Below are 16192 nucleotides of genomic sequence, written 5' to 3'. Positions count from 1 at the left end.
ATACCCATGTTTCCCATGGCAAGTCAGTGCTTTACACAGTGCAGGTTTCCAGTAGCCTGTTGGTGTTGGGAACAGTAGGGCTGGCTGTCAAGCAAAGCTTTGAAAATGGTAAGATGAAAGATAAGATGAATCGAGAAGAATGATAGTGATTAGATCTGTGTTTGGACATTCTGTTATCTTAATAGACAATCAAAACTTAGCATGGAAAAAAAAAATCCCGTGAGGCGTGTTGGTTGTATGTGGAAAGCTCTCACTGCTTCTGCACAGTTTGGCTTTTTCTGTGATCCAAGAGAGCTTACCCAGGCACTCATGAATGCTTGGCTCATGTGGCATGTTGTCTGGATCAGTGAAAAATAGGTATAAAACTCCTAAAAATTTTGAAGTGTGTGTTGCTATCAAGTGGGACTGAAAATACAAGATTTCAGAGGTTTGCATCCCATTATCATTGTTTTATTTCAGAATGAGTCTGCAAAGGACCTTTCCTAAACCCAATGTTACATTTTGAAAAACTTTTTAAAAAGAACTGTGTATGTTTGACTGCTGTTGTGTCCTGAGGTAGGGTATGACTGTAGAAACAACGCTTCCATTAGAAGCGTAGGTATGTCTCCTTGGTGTTGTTTTTAATACTTAACCTCCAAGGGCGGGAACTTCCTTATTGCAAGTGTTAGGTTTAGTTTTAGGGTTTTTGGCTGTGAAGTACGGATGTGGTGGTGTAACAAATGTTGCATGGTTGACATGTGAAGACGTTTGGGGAACATTAAAATTCCCCTATAATAAATAGTGTATGGAAATAAGATATTTAAAACATGTACTTGATAGGACTTACTCTTGAAGTACTAGTCGTTAAGCAAAGCGGGGGATGGGATTTAATCTGTCTCCTTCCCTTCCCCCTTGTTTAATAAATAGTATGAAGGCTTTGCTTTATTAAACTTAAAGGGCATTTTATACCTTAACAAAAATATTTGTACTGTAATATCACCCTGCAGTTCACTGCTCCAGGTACTGATGCACAGTCGTGTTCTTTCCATTGTCCATCTCTTGGCCTTGGGCTGAGGTTTATTTCCAAAGTGAGCTTGCCAGTGGGTCTGATTTTTTTGGGAGGAATACTAATCTGAAGAATGATAAGGTGATACTGCTGAGTAAGCAGAAATTCAGATAAAACAACCATTTTGGCCTTTGGCAGCAGACATAAGTGATGTTGTTCTTACATTACGGTTTACTCTTGCATTTTGGTTATGACGTTTGGCAAAATCGCTTTAAAAAAATACTTGGTTCTGTAATAGAACTCTGTACTGATAACAGAGTACGGTAGGAATACAGTGCTGATTTATGCTTTGTGCAGCCTTAAAGGTCCGTTATCTACTATTCAGTAACACATTTTCAGTGTATGTATCAATGTTAGTTCATCTGAAAAATTAGAGACTGGGAAAAAAAAAGCCAAAGAAACTGAAGTTGTTGTTGACGTCAGTGCATTAGTTGAATTTCAGCTGCCTGTATGTACTTCTACTCACTTCAGTAGCGTGGAAGTATTGTAGATAGGAGAGAGAGGTTTTTATCTTTGAGCCTTCTTCCCTGTTTTACTAGTTTTAGTTGGACTGAACTTAAATAGCAAGTGATTTCTTATCTTGCTCAGGTCAGGTTTTATCTTCTTCCCACCCATAGCGTGGCCCTTATCCCTTGCCGTATTATGATTGCACCTGTTCTGTGCAAATACACTATTTACCCTAGAGGTGGGTAAGATGCATTTCTATGTTGAACTGTAACACTCCCCCAAAATAACTAAGTGAGGCAGGGAAAAAAATAAGAGTAATGTGTGATGCCCATTACACTCCTGTTCACAGTGATATATTTTTTTTTTCTTTTTGAAAAAAATCTGTTGGCATATCTAGCCATAGTGAGAAGGGTCAAGCTATGTCCTTGTACTCCGGCTCTGTCATATCAGCAGTCTGTGCTTCTCGATTGCTTTAGTGAGATAGAAAATATTTAAAATGTTTAAAATATTGCTATACAAATGAGAGAGATTTCATTCTAGATGTAATTAAGTAATTACATTAAGCTTAGGAAGTTTGTCAGTCTGAGAACTGTTGCCTGCTATATGCTTGTAATTCTGTATCCTAAATGACAATGTCTGAAAAAAACTCTTGACAGTTTAAACATAGCTTTCTTGAAGTGATTTTTTTCTTGTTGCTAATTTCAATATAGACTATTACCTAGTGTAATACATTTTTTCCCTTAAAAAAAAAAATCTTCTGAAAATATCAGGGATTGTAATTTCTGTAAAAATCAAGGGTATTCTAGTAGAAATTATTGAGGCTTATACACACAGAGTCCATCCCTATTCCTATTTCAGTTGAAAACTCTCATTTTTCCCCATAGTATTCATGTTAAATATTCTGTGTTTCAGGGTTGGTTTTTTTCTGCAGTTTATATAGCTTAATAGTGCAGGGTTTATTGCGATAAATAACTGCACAAGCATTCTGCTTTTGATATAATTAAACTGAAATTACACAATGAAAAGCTACCCTGACTTCTGAGGCTGCTGTGTTCAAAGACATGAATTTTAGATAGGTCACTGAAAACTTAGTGTAAGTGGAATATTGACTTTTGTAGTGGTAAGTTCAATTTTAAACCAGCTAAAGTCCGAAAATCTATCTGTAAGATGTGACAGGGAGTCTGGGAATCATGAAATAATTACGCACCTTGGACTTTGAAAGATGCAGAGCATAGCTCAATTCCCTTCTGGTGTGATATATCTTTTTACACCCTGGAGTTTGCTGCTTATGAAAACCAGTATTATAAAAGGACTTTTTTTTTCCCTGCTGAGCCAGACCCAGCAGTTAATTATAAGGTTTAATAGATTTGTTGGTGAACCATCATGTGTTTGCACAATAAACTACCTTAGAACAGTAGTAAACCCTCTCATGTAATTCAGTAGCACCAATCTGGTTATATGGATTCTTCTTCTTCTTTTTTTTTTTTCCTAACTTAGTTTGTGAACTAGTCCTAAATTACAAATCTTTAGTTTCCTGAGCCGTCTTCTGTCACCATTTCTCTGTCCTACCTGGATCAGTAGCATAGAGATATCTTTCTGTGACTGTAATCTCTTTCCTCAAAGCACATCCTGTAATAATAGTGGTATTTAAAAATGAGCAACAAACCCCCCAATTCTAGAAGTTATATTCTTGGTATTCTTTTTCTTAGGCTGTGGACCCATGAGAAGTGACGAGTCAATTTAACAACTCACTGCTGCCCTTGCTTTCCTACTTGTGGTTTGCCTTTCCTTTCCAAACACTGGGCCAGCTCTGGAGCTCATCTATACCTCTGCTAGCTGTCGCACTCCACCATCCTGACAGAGAAGTAACCTACCAAAGAGAGCTTTCTGTTGTTGTGTTTGGTGAATAGGCTCCAAAGAGAGCCCAGTAGGTGCAGGAGCTGGGTGCCCGGGCAGGCAGGCCATGCAGCTGGCACAGGACAGGGGGTCCGAGTGGATGGGACCTCCTCCTTTGGGTGGTCGGAGCCGGCTGTTGGGCTCAGGTGTTTGTGAAAGCACAGCCTTTGTTATTTCACATCTTCCATTTCTACTAGTGACTGAAAAACTGTTTTCAAATTACACAACTTGTTATTCCTATTTTAAAGGCTATTGTGGAACAAATGTCACAAGAAGAAGCAATCTACTGAAATAAGAATGTGAATTTAAAAAGTTCAGTTTCAATGCTTTCTTTGCAGTATATTTATCACTATCATTGCCGTGGCTCTTAATGTTCAAGGGCACAGACTAGGTGATGTAGTGTCACATTTTACCGTGATTGTTCTGACATGTGGTGGGATTTCTTCTGCCTCCTGATTGTTTTTCCAAAAGACAGACTACTTTTTTGTATTGATTTGGCTTTTTTATGTAAATAGAGTTTTGAGTAATGATGCATTGAAGTGGGTATGCTCATTTTTTGTAAGAAAATAGAAGGTGAACATAAGTAAGGTTTTTCTGTATTGCAGAAGGAGCTCTTCAGAAATTAAACATAATTAAGGAAGGTGAAATTTCACATGAAAGCCTTCAAAATATATATATATTTAAAAAAGGTTTACCTTTGTAAAGAAACTTATCTGCACAAGTAATATTTACTACTGCTAAGAGATAGATCATTAAAAACGCATCTGTTCTCCATTTAATATTTTTGTATGAGTAGAAAAAGCTAAGGCTACTTCAGGCTAGCATTTGAAAGCAAATTGTAAAAGGAAGAAGTGTTGTCTTTAACGTGAGTGGTATTTCCTGTGGTGACTGCTGTGAAGTACATTTGGATTGCTAACGTTCATTTCCTAGACTGAATTAGTTGTGGAGTCCACTAGACTGGAGATTATTTTTGCCTGAGATTCATAATTCATCTGCTAATCTCCTTCAATTATTCTACTGGATGCATATAGATTCCTGATTCCCTTTTAATATCTGCTAATGGGTAATTATGGTCAGCAATCATTCGTGTCATGGAAATTGCTAAAGTAATTTCAGAAACACTGTTGTCATTTGTGTGAAACAAAAGATGGAATGGAAATCAAAGCTGTACCCTCTGTCTCTGGTGCTGTAGTAGTTAAAGATGGAAAAACTGGTTCTGCTTGCTTTTGTGCAGCAGTTATTGAGCGGAATAAGGCAATATGTATCACTTCACTTGGTTCTTGCTATTAGGATTTGTTTTTATATTTTGTGGGTGAGACTGCTTTTTAGTAAACAGACAACTTTAGGTGAGCAAGACTTGAGTCCTTGGCAAATGAACAGCTAAGTAAAAAATACTTCAAAAATTGTCCAGGCAGTTACTGTGAATGTATTTGTGAATACATCAGTAGTTTTGAAGTGAAGAACAGAACTGCGACGTACTCGGGTCACATTCGGAAAGGCATTAACTTGGTCAGTAGTTGCTGTGAATAATTCTCCCAAGAGAGGGGAGAAAGGACATGATCACTGTCCGTCTGCACATCCTGTTGCGTGAGTGAGAGAGCGGGCAGGAGGGTGCAGGTTTACCAGATCCACTCCCCAGCCTGCGACCCACCTATCACCTGAAAACTGTTCATACTCTGCAAATACAGAGAATAAAGGAGGGCCATCCTAAGAACTCTTTCCTTGTTATCAGTCTGATTTTTGTATCAGGTAGCACATCATTCTTTCTGTTGCTCCACCTTGCATTGCCAGGGGGGAGAATGCTCTTTGCGCCACAGTTCAAGCGGGAAGTCACTGTGATGAATGGCTTTCTGCTCTGCTCTCTCAATGCCTTCAATGTTCTCCTGTTTCTCCCTCCTCCATCTGCCCTCGTGTTGCTCCTTGCAGACTTTGGGGAGGAAGGTACTGAAGTTACCCCATGCATAACATCCTTGGGCTGATGTGTGACCTGCAGTGCTTTAAAAACAGAAAAAGAAAAAAAAAAGGGCCCAATGCAGTGTGCCTGAAACAAATGCACCTGCATGTTGTGGGGGAAAACTGATGGGCCTCTGCTGCTTACTTGAGCTCTAGATGGAAAGTGGGTGACCAAGAGATAATTGGGATGGATGTGTGTAGAAAAGCGGTTCCTACGTTTGCCTCCAAGCAGGCAGGGGACTAGGGACTTTCTGGAGACGAGGCTGTTGTCCAGACAGCAGGAAAGGTCGCTGGAACTGAAACAAATTACTGCTGGATAGTGATCACTAACTACTGCTGGCCGAAAGAGCTGGGGCACAGGGGCAAGACCCTTTAGTTGTTACCAGGACACAAGCCAAACTTTTAATCTCAATATATTTTGAGAGGCATCTTGAAAAGCCAGGAGCTTCATGGCATTTGCCCATTCGGTATTGTTTCAGAGAAATAAAACCTTTGCAGACAGAAGCTTCAAGGGGCTTACGAAATGCAAGAATTTGATGTGATTCTATTTCAAGTTGATAGAAAAATTGACTTGATTTTTCCTGGCTGTTCAGTGCTTGCTTCATCTATGCTGGTTGGAGTATTCACAGGTAGGGCTGAATGAATCACTGGGAGGCAAAAATCACCTCCATCTCGCAAACGTTTACATTATTTTACAGATGGTCACCTGACCAGAGAATGAAATTTGAGGTCCTAACAAAATTATTTGGGTGACAGTTGGCTATTAGAATGGAAAATACAGTGCTGATGCGCATTGGAAAGTAGTAATAGCCTATTTGGAAAAAATATGGGAGGAAGAGTGCTCTGTTTAGTAACTAGCCATATTATGAAAATGTATTATGAAAATATGCCTGCAATGCAAATGCATGGGGGGAAGGCTGTTACCTAGTGATACATTGCATGTTTATGACAAGGCTGGAGATGGGAAATGAGGGAAGTCCTTGCTGCTTTGGAGGCACAAGGGATTGTGTTCTTACCCCACCAGCTGGTTTGCCTCATCTGCCCTGAACTTTCTGCTTTGCCTCAGTAAAGGGTTGGTCTGTGTGATGCCTGTTCCCAGATTAATTTCCTTGTGAAGAGACTTGTTTTTGTAGCTACTTATCTTGAGCAAACTGCAAAAGAAAGAGGCTTCTCTGACTTTTGTAATATGATTTGTTAGTGTAGCCCATGATACCATGTTTCAGTTAGTTTTCTTTAAAACACTTAGTCTCCATAGGCTCCATAGTACAGTCATGTCTATTCTGCAACTGTTGAATCCTTATGTTCTTAACATTCTTAAGAAAATGTTGTGTATTGACACGCACAGCACTGTGGAGAGTTTTAACTAGCCTGGGAGAACAAAAGACTTCAGTGCAAGCCCAGTAGCCTAATGAAATGTTTGCTTTCATATTTTTTTGTAACAAAATCCTATGGTTTTGTCAGTAGGAGACTGGAGAGTTTAGCAATGCTTGAAAATTCCTATCTATGGGAAGGAAAGCATAGAGCAGTCAGAAATACCCAGATTTGTGGAAGATAGAAATGTTGTCTTTTTTGCTTGCATGTGAAAGGTGGCTGTGCGTGTGCTTGCCCAGTACTTACTTAGATAAATTTCTATTGCTGAATCTGAACACAACCTTGTTCCCAGTGGCTCCAAACAGAGTAGATTTGGAAGGCTGTAGCTGTTCTGCATATTCATTGGGCAAATTTCTTTATCTGACCAAATGTTTTTCATGTTAATTGGCATGCAGACAGCTGTGGAGCTCACCCAGATCTGACTAAATTGTATTCATTTGTTTGGTAAACATTCCTGTAGGTTCCCAGTGCAGTTTCTGACCCTTACTGCTGGGGTTGTTTCTTATATATACTAATCTGGTTGACAAATTGTTCCTTCTCCTTTCTAATTCTTCAGAACACAGTGAAAGCTTCTGAAGAAATGAGGCTTTTTCTCGATAAACTTATGATCACAGCTCCATGGTTTTGTGGCAGCAGCCCAGATCCAGTCCCCATTTGGCTTGGTGTGTTTGCCACTGGTGCTTCTGGGAGTGTTGTTTGGTTTGTGGCCTGTGTCCGTTTCAGGGTTACACCTCTCTTGTGGTGTCAGAATGGCAAATCTCCAAGAAACAATGACCAAAAAAAGCAAAAGTGATGCTGTGGTGCACAGTGCTCACATGATCCTTAAATATGTAAACAGGAGTGTGTTAAATTGATTATTTTACTAGTGTGTGATGCCATCCGTGAGACCGAATCTTTTTCTTTCTCTCAATCCGTCTTCCACATTTTTAGAAGGTTGCTGGAAAAAATTCAGAGAAGGGGAAAGGGGACAGAAAGTGGTGACTTTCAGCTAAGTCTATTAAAGTTTTTTAAACAAAAGATTGTCTTGTATGTTAATGGAAAGAGGTAATGCCAGTAATGTTTTTTTTAAAAAAAAAAAAAGGCAAAAAGCTGTTTAACTGTTTGTAGTGGTTTTGGAGCTGAAGTACAATTCCTGTACTAATATATATGTGTGTGTGTGTGTATTTCTGTTTTCAATTGTAAGATGATGATTGGCAGGTCATTACGTTTGTCACATGTAAAAATGTGTTTATTCAACTAATGCATAATTGCATGATTCTCAAATAGCTAATTTTGTGTGTTGCAAGTAATTTGCAATTTAAAAAAAAATGTAACCTGTACTGAAGGAGCACGAGTTGTTTTGTGGTACTTTTTAAAAAGGGGGGTGGTGGTGGCAGTGGGACGTGGGATGCAAACTGAAACTAGTTCAGAGTTGAATTATTCATCTCAAAGTAGCATTTAGGCAGTGTATTACAGATTCTTGGTAAACTAATAAAGTAGTGTTTGGGAGTTTCTTTACCTAATAGAGTTTTGAGAAGAAAACGCTATGACCCAGGAGTCATTCATAATTACTTGTAACGTATATCTACAAAGATCAGCAGAGGAATAAACAAATCGATAAAGTAGCGATCTCTTTTTTATTAAAATGGATTAAACCATTAAGCCAAGAGACATGTCTCTTCAACTTGATGTCCTGTAAAACTCTTAATTAATATTCAGAGGTAGTTCCAAGCTGACATTTGACATCTTTTTCATCTTTTGAACATTAGATAACTGAACCACAGCCACACAGTATAATTCTGTAGAATTGAGATTGTCCCTGGTATTGTTTTTTCATTGACGTAGTCAGAAGAATAAATTACAGAAAGCAAGCTGTGAAGTAATTTTTCTTGGATTTCAATATTAAGTAGCCCAAGACAGGATTACTTGTCTTTCATAATTGCGAATGTATTACTGCTTAGCAATTCATAGTTATTTTTAGAAAATGAATTTGGTTCTCCTAACTGGAAAAATAAAGCTGCCTCTCAAAATACCTATTATCATAAAAATTACCCTCAAAATCATATTTCTGCAAGTATATTAAAGAACTTTTTCATTGTTTTTGTTCTGAAAATACACTTTTAGAGGGAACTGGGACAGCGAGCCTGTTGTCTCTTAGGTATAGTGGATCACATCAGGCAGTGCGTTCCTGCACCCCCACCCTCATGGTAAAGGAATTCTTCAGGCTGTTCAATGAGTTGTCTGGCTCTCTGGTGCATCACAGTCGTAACCTGCCCACTGTCTAGAGCGAGTTGTCTTTGTTACTGAAAGACGAATTTGGATTAACATACTTGCCCCTGTGCACACTTTCCGATAGTTTCCTCTTCAGAAAAAACTGGCCTACACTCAAGTGAAGTAATTCTGCATTCACCTGTATGACTTGGAAAAATGCATTAGGGCATGATTTGAATGTTCCAATTTCTTCTTGGCATCTCCTTTACTTTAAGTGTCAGTGATTTCTAAGATGCATTCACACACCTTTGCAAGAGCATTATTATGCAGATGGTATGAGTACCCGAAGAATTTTTTCAGGTGAAAAATGGGAGGCCTTTTATTGTGAAGAAAAGCTCGGTAATAACCAGTACAAGTGAGATATTAGGTGTACCATTACCTATACATGGGAAAGATGTATTGAAAGGTGTCTTCAATTTATTTCCATTTTTAATAAGTATGTGAGTTTATTCTGGGTGTTACTGAATAAAAGTGATGCAATAGGATCTTTTCTCTTTTTGTGATTAATCCAAGTTTGTGATGTACTCTGGGCAAGAAGTTGTAGTTACTCATTTTGCTGCAAAAGTTCACCTTTTTTTGTCCAATCTCAGTATCGGTATATCTGGTTTTGCCTGCTTCGTCATTAATAATTGGGTAGTATGCTCGTGTTTGGCTCTATTTACACAGGCTGAATCACTCAGTATGGTTTCTGAAACTTTAACACCACTTCTGGTTGTAGTGTGAATGCAACCTAAACACATGTGTGTGGTTAAGCATTTTGCCTGAGAGTAACGGGCTAGGATTTGGCTTTTCTACAAGTCTTTTAGTAGGTTCCTTCTCCCTGGAGCAATGGCCTTGGGCACCATGGTGACGGCAGTCAAGTGGCAAAGAAGCTGTTGTCCTGTTATCAAGTTTTAATAAGACTTCTTCTGAAATCCTGTTTTTCATGCTTCCCTCCATCCCATCCCCCTGCTTTTTTTGTTTTACGTCTCTTGGCATTGAGTGAACTATATTCATGAATCTATTTGAAAAACATTGGTCATTAGTAATTAACAATACAGTTCATTCCTTATTGTTCATTGTTAACAGAACACACGTATTGCCTTGGAAACACTATTAATTGGAGTTGAATGAAATATATAGAACTAAATGTTAAGTATCTTTTTTTTTTAAAGTTTAATGAATTTTGGCTTGGACAGCTGTATTCTTTTCTCATTTTCTATGCCTTTTAATTAAAGTGTGAAAGGAATAAAAAAAAAGATTTCTTAAAAATTAAGATGATGTTTTGAAAAAGAATACAAACTGTGTATTGTGATTAAAGATTTTATACATATACATACACGGAGGGACACACTTTACTTCAAAAGAGTTGTTAGTATTCAGTTATACAACATGCTCATGGAAACTGTGTCATTTGCTCAAAAGGAAACAAAATAAATTCAGTACATTTTTCATATGACAGTGTTTCAGTTGCTAGAGAAAGGTGCAGTGGTGTGCGCAGAGCAGCCGTTGGCGAGCGCTGCCCGAGCCCTGCCTCTGGCTGCTGGGCAGCGTTGCCCACGCACGGGGCTGTTGGGCTTCTTCCACTCCGCCAGCAAGAAACAGCTTTTGCTTGCTGGTTAGAGCACGCAGATAGGAAGTTTAAGGAATGTACTCCCCCCTCTCCCCCCTTCTCCCCCTTGGGGAACACTGTGTACACTTAACTGAATACATTAATAATACTGTCTCTCTGCAGAGTTCATCCCAGCAAGTGAGATTCAAGCTTATGGGAAGGAGTTAGAGACCTGCGAAAAATTAAAAACCCCCATGCCAAAAACTGCTATCTGCACAAATACAAGTTGATTTAAAGATTCATGTGTAGAGCTGATGATGAATTGCCCGTGGTTTTGGGAAGGCTAATTCTTTTGCTTTTGATTGCATTGGAAATCTAAAGTTAATGCTCATGAGAAGTAAAATCAGAGAACGTGGGTTACTCAGCGTGCCTAAAGACCGCAGAGGCAGCAGCGAAAAGACAAAACTTCTCTTTGAAGCAGTAGCTTCAGCTGTGTCTTACTGTGTGCACTGGGAACTGAGAGAAATAGCAGCCAACCTGGGAGAAAATGCCAGCTAAAGGTAAATACTTCTTCAACGAAAATGATGACTGCAGGATATCAGACCCGCTCTATGAGAAGTACCGCTATACAAGCCAGCAGCATCCACTCCTGCTATTGCTGCTCTTCATCGCAATCATCTTCTGGACTACTCTAATTATAATCTTTTTTGTCACTGATGTGAGTATACTTTTTTCTCTGTGTTCAATGTTTTCAAAGATGATGAGGAATCGCTATAACAGCACACAAAACATTTCTGACTAAATAATTTTTTGAGCCACATGGTATCAAAGTTGCAGTGTTGAAAGAAATCAAGTAATTGCGTATGTAATGCTGTGTATGTTTTTGAAGGGACGGGGAAGAGAGGAGACAGTGTTGTCAGGGACATGCACAGTTACTGTAAGGATTGTTCTTTCCTTCCTATGTTATGAACAAATCATAATCTATGCTAAATGGTAGCTACAATAGTAAATAAGTAATAAAGGGGCCAAGGAAGGAAAAAGAACATAAGTTAAAATGTCATGCATCTGTCATATTTTCTTTTTAGAGCCATCTAAGAAATGTAAAATAATATAGTGATTCATTGGTTATGAATTCCTGAGGTGATTTTTTTTAAAGGATTTGTAGATATTAATTCCTTTTTTTTTTTTTTTTTTTTTTTTTGGTAATAAAAACACAACAGGAATCTCCCAGTACAAAGGGTGATCTGTTGAATCAATAGTTAGTTAGCAAAGAGCAGGGATCCTGCAGGCATAGGAAAAATGCAGCTTAAAGAATTTTTTGTTGTGTAGCGTAATACGATTTTCTGTAAAGAAATTAAGTGTTCTTCAAGCCAGTCTAGTTGATAGCTGGTAAAAAGGGGAGTTGATTTAAAGATAATGTTGTAAAAAGGTAATAAGGAAGCTGTTAGAATCCTTCATTGCCTTCTAACACTGCTTGCCAAATACTGTGCTTCATGATAAAGTGTCTTTAAGTCTGTCTTTAGCAACAAATCTAATCTTGCCAACTGCACTTATATCCCTTTTAACTTTTATTTCTTGAAAAAGGAAAGAAGTAGCATCACTATTTGTATGTTACAAGTCATCTCCTGTAGAACTTAGGAAAAGAGCTGTTACACTCCTTTTTAGCAAAGCTTGAACTTCTTAGATGCATTTCCTTGGTTGCATCTGCATTGTACAATATAGTATAGTCAGAATTTAGCTTAAAAGACAAAACCAAAACCACTAATTTGGGAAATAATGGTGGAACTGGGTTAGACTGGGTAATCTATAGTAGCATTTATTATATTATCTCTGTATGTGTGAATATCAGAAAGTGTTAATGCTGCTACAGTTAGACTACTTAGGAACTCAGGTTAGCATGTTTTAAAGCGATCTAAGCTGTTTCCAGGACAGTATAGATGCATTTTTCATTTTTTCTAGAGGGGACATTTAGACCAAGTATAACACTTTGTTTTGCTTTTGCAGGAAGCACATTATCATCTTGCCTTCATTATTGCAGTATGTGCTGCTCTTGTCATATTTGCAGTTATGTACTTACTTTTATCTATTGAATCCCTATTTCGGAGGTGGCTAACATTATTTGGAGTTACGATTTGGATTTGCTTCTTAATCGTAGGATATGTATCTCTCTTTGAAAAAGAAAATGATTATCAACTGTGGGAACAGGTATGTATATCTTGTTCATTCAGGTACTTACATAGAACTGGTAGTGAGTATATATGAACGTGTGTGCTTTATTTTTTTCTGAATGCTATAACTGCATAATAAATTTTTCTTGAGATTTAGGTTTACTTTCCTAAGTTGGTTTTATTGGTTTATTATAGTCAGTTTTCGTTTGTGTTCTTTATTATAGTGAAAATACAGTTCAGCTGAGAAAATTGGATAATCGCATAAATCTGTGCGGGGATTGCATCTTTAAGTTGTAATTGAAATGTATTTTTATTTAAGTTTTTTACTAAATCTTAATTACTATGAACTCATCTTTGAGAGAATTTTTCATTAGTACTACTTGCTTTGTTAATTTATATGGGTCAAAGTGGTGTTTAAGAAATGTATAAAGGACTCTAGAGCTGGGTGTGCCCTAGGGAGCATGTTTTCAAATCAATGGGAGAGGTGAAGTGAACAATAAGAATTAATGACACATCCTGGCATAGCTGGGTGTGGCTAAAGTTCATTGCTTAGTATCTCTGATCAGAAGACGGGCGATTTCATGACGCCAAAAATATCATAATCTGTAGGAAACTCCTCCTAAGCTCTCGTAATGTAAACAGAAGAGTTTTTAGTGAAATAAAAATGACTTTTAATCTTGTTTTACTGACTCTTCCCCTTCCCCTCTTTATTTCAAATAAAGAAAGATACAAATTATCAGTTAAACAACCAAAATCTGATTTGTATTATGGCCTGGATCCAGCACTGTGTATTTACATTTGCTGTTCAGTGTTTTTTAACTTAAGGAATAAGCTATTACCTTAGAAAAAAACAAAATTTACTGTTCTTAACTGTAAGTACAAATATGTAACGAAGCAAGATTTGGTTTTGCTGCTTTCAGTGCTGCAAGCCAATGTCTTGTGTTGTTGTCATGTGCTAATAATTCATTAATGTTGATTTAAAGCCTAAAATATGAGACCCTAGATTAGAAAGTAGAAGTGAATAGGTTCATTTCACACTTTTATCTAAAGTTATGAATTTATCACTAATTAAAGCCATTATTTAAATACAGGTATGACCTTTGCTTGTCCATGCTTATAAAACTATTACACAACATTCAGAACATTGTGATAGGGGTTGTATGTATGTCAGAAAAAGACTTTTTTTTTTTTTTTTTTTGTCCAGCTAAAATAGTAAAGATGAACATGAAAAGATTACTTTTGTTGAATGAAAACTTTTATTTGCTTGTTTGTTTGTTTACTGTTGCCCAACCAATCTATCTATTCTGGCAAAACATTTAAGTGCAGTCTGGGCCTTGAGACTTCCTTGAAGGAAGCTCGTGTCTGGAATGGCATGAGTTGAATTGCAATGATGAGACGGAGCTGAGCCAGGAACACTGCAGTATTTTCCTCTGATCAGGGTTGTTAGTTTCCATATATATGAGCTAAACACTATAACAAATCTATAAATATGGATTTAAGTTTTATAGACCTTCCTTCTGATCCCTAGCAGTTCAGTGGACCATTGTGCATTTTGTAAAATCTGTGCAGCTAACTATGTAGTTAGTGGCAATAATGATTATTCTCCTGTGTCAGCACCAGGAAGTATTGGTTGGATTTTGGGGTTTTATCAAATATGGAGTAAACACACACATATGGTCAGGTGATGTTAAAATTAGAATAAGAACTTGGAGAAGGTGAGAAATCTGGTTCTATTCAATATTGCTATCCTTGCAACACTCTGTTCCTGATACATGATGTACGAAGTGCATCTTCAGCTGTAATGGATAAATTAAGGATGAAGGGCAGGGACAACTGAAAAACCTAAAGGTGACATGTCATGTTAAATTGTCTTATCTATGAATCTATAGCTGCTAATTCCCTCAAAGCTTTTAGGACTACCACTGTTCTTATGTTTTAAATTGTGCTTTTGAAATGTCAATATTGAATTGTTCTGCCTGAAAATGAGCAAGAATCCTGCTACTTTCCTCCTTGTTCTGTAGCAAATTTTGGCAGGCACCTAATAATGTATTTTTTTTTCCTTTCTTTTTCTCTTTCCAAAGGTGCCATTCTTTCTATTCATAATCTTCACAGTTTATACCATGCTACCCTTTGGGATGAGAGGTGCTGTCATAATTAGCATTCTTTCTGCTCTCTCCCATATTATTGTTCTAAGCATTGTGGTAAGCATGACTTCTCAGGAAAATAAGGAATCCATTCTATTTCAGGTAAGGAAATACTACTTTGTTAAGCAATTAAATATGCTAGTCGTATTACCATTTGCTATTGGCATAACTATCCTGTTTAGATAAGTTCCAAACTTCCACATGGATGTTCCAAATTCATGGATTTGGAGTTTGGACCCAATGTGTTTTGCATGCTTTTCATAAAAACCACAATTCTTTTCATCTATAATGCATTTTGGTTTTCTGACCTAAGAGGAAGAAGCAGAATTATTATTTTAATTTTTTTAACTAAGTTACTCAAAATATGACAAACTTTGTCACAATTGTTCTTCCCAATCTGTGCTGTTTCAGATGGGTCCTATCTAACTTCATCTGGCACTGCCTACAGGGTGGATCAAAAGGGCCCTTGCTGCCCTGGGGAGTCAGCAGGGCCTGGGAGTGCTACTGGGTGCTTTCAGGGTTCCCAACACTTATTAATAGGGTGTGTTCAAAGGAGCACCCCAGCTCTTTTGATCCAGGTGTGTGTCAGACTTCATACAGCACGCTGATGCATGAGTTTGTAGACTGGTTTCTCTGTAAATCAAACACTGGTGCCTGCAAATAAATGTTAAATGATATAGCAGAATTTTCTGTTTTGTTATACTACTGTATGTTCGTACAGGAATGCCTGTGACTGTGAAAGTTAGCTTATATTTCCCAAGTACATCCTGGCTAACTGAAACACTATGATTTGGTGTGTGACAGGGTAAGAGAAAAATTGAACGTGGTCTGGGATTGATTGTTTTTAAGGGAGTAGTATGTGTATTGGTGAAGTATCAATGACTGTTCTGCAGTAGGTAAATATTTTTCTTCTTGTGCAGCTACTTGCCAATGCTGTCATTTTCCTTTGTGGTAACTTGATGGGTGCATTTCACAAACGCCAAATGCAGGTTGCTTCGTGGGATTTGTATAGATACACACTAAAGTGCATTCAGGTCCGAATGAAACTGAAGATTGAAAAGAGGCAACAAGTGAGTGAACTAATTCATGTTATAAATTGCTTGTTTTCATTTCTAAAGTCTGTATAATTTTATAAGGTTGGTGACTAATGCATGTTGAAAGGCTTGGTCCAATCTTTGTGATACCCACTTAGTGTCAAAAATAAAAGCTGTGCCATTTGTAACAAAAGAAGGAAGTTAAAGGGAGGAAGCTGTTCTCTGTGGCTTGTCTATATGAGAATCACGGTATTTGTAACAGGAATATAATTACCAGTTATTTTAGTTACTTTTTTCCTAGTATAAAATGTTACTGGGACTGGCCCAAGGTAACTTAAAAGAGCATGCCCTTA

At 37.6% G+C, this 16192-nt stretch overlaps 1 protein-coding gene across 4 annotated transcripts in view; it reads left to right on the top strand.

The window, feature by feature from the left end:
* Window positions 1-16192, top strand: part of ADCY7 (adenylate cyclase 7) — a 68187-nt gene that overhangs the window by 22495 nt on the left and 29500 nt on the right. For all 4 annotated transcript variants that reach the window (XM_075161184.1, XM_075161182.1, XM_075161181.1 and 1 more), the window contains 4 exons: window positions 10677-11211; window positions 12498-12698; window positions 14743-14907; window positions 15726-15875. In XM_075161184.1, the coding sequence (XP_075017285.1) occupies window positions 11041-11211; window positions 12498-12698; window positions 14743-14907; window positions 15726-15875 (687 nt within the window). In that variant the 5' untranslated portion in view covers window positions 10677-11040. The remainder of the gene's footprint in view (window positions 1-10676; window positions 11212-12497; window positions 12699-14742; window positions 14908-15725; window positions 15876-16192) is intronic.

The sequence above is a fragment of the Calonectris borealis genome, chromosome 12 (genome assembly GCF_964195595.1).
Source record: "Calonectris borealis chromosome 12, bCalBor7.hap1.2, whole genome shotgun sequence".
Classification (NCBI taxonomy): Eukaryota; Metazoa; Chordata; class Aves; order Procellariiformes; family Procellariidae; genus Calonectris; species Calonectris borealis.
This window is presented reverse-complemented; position numbering and strand designations above follow the sequence as displayed.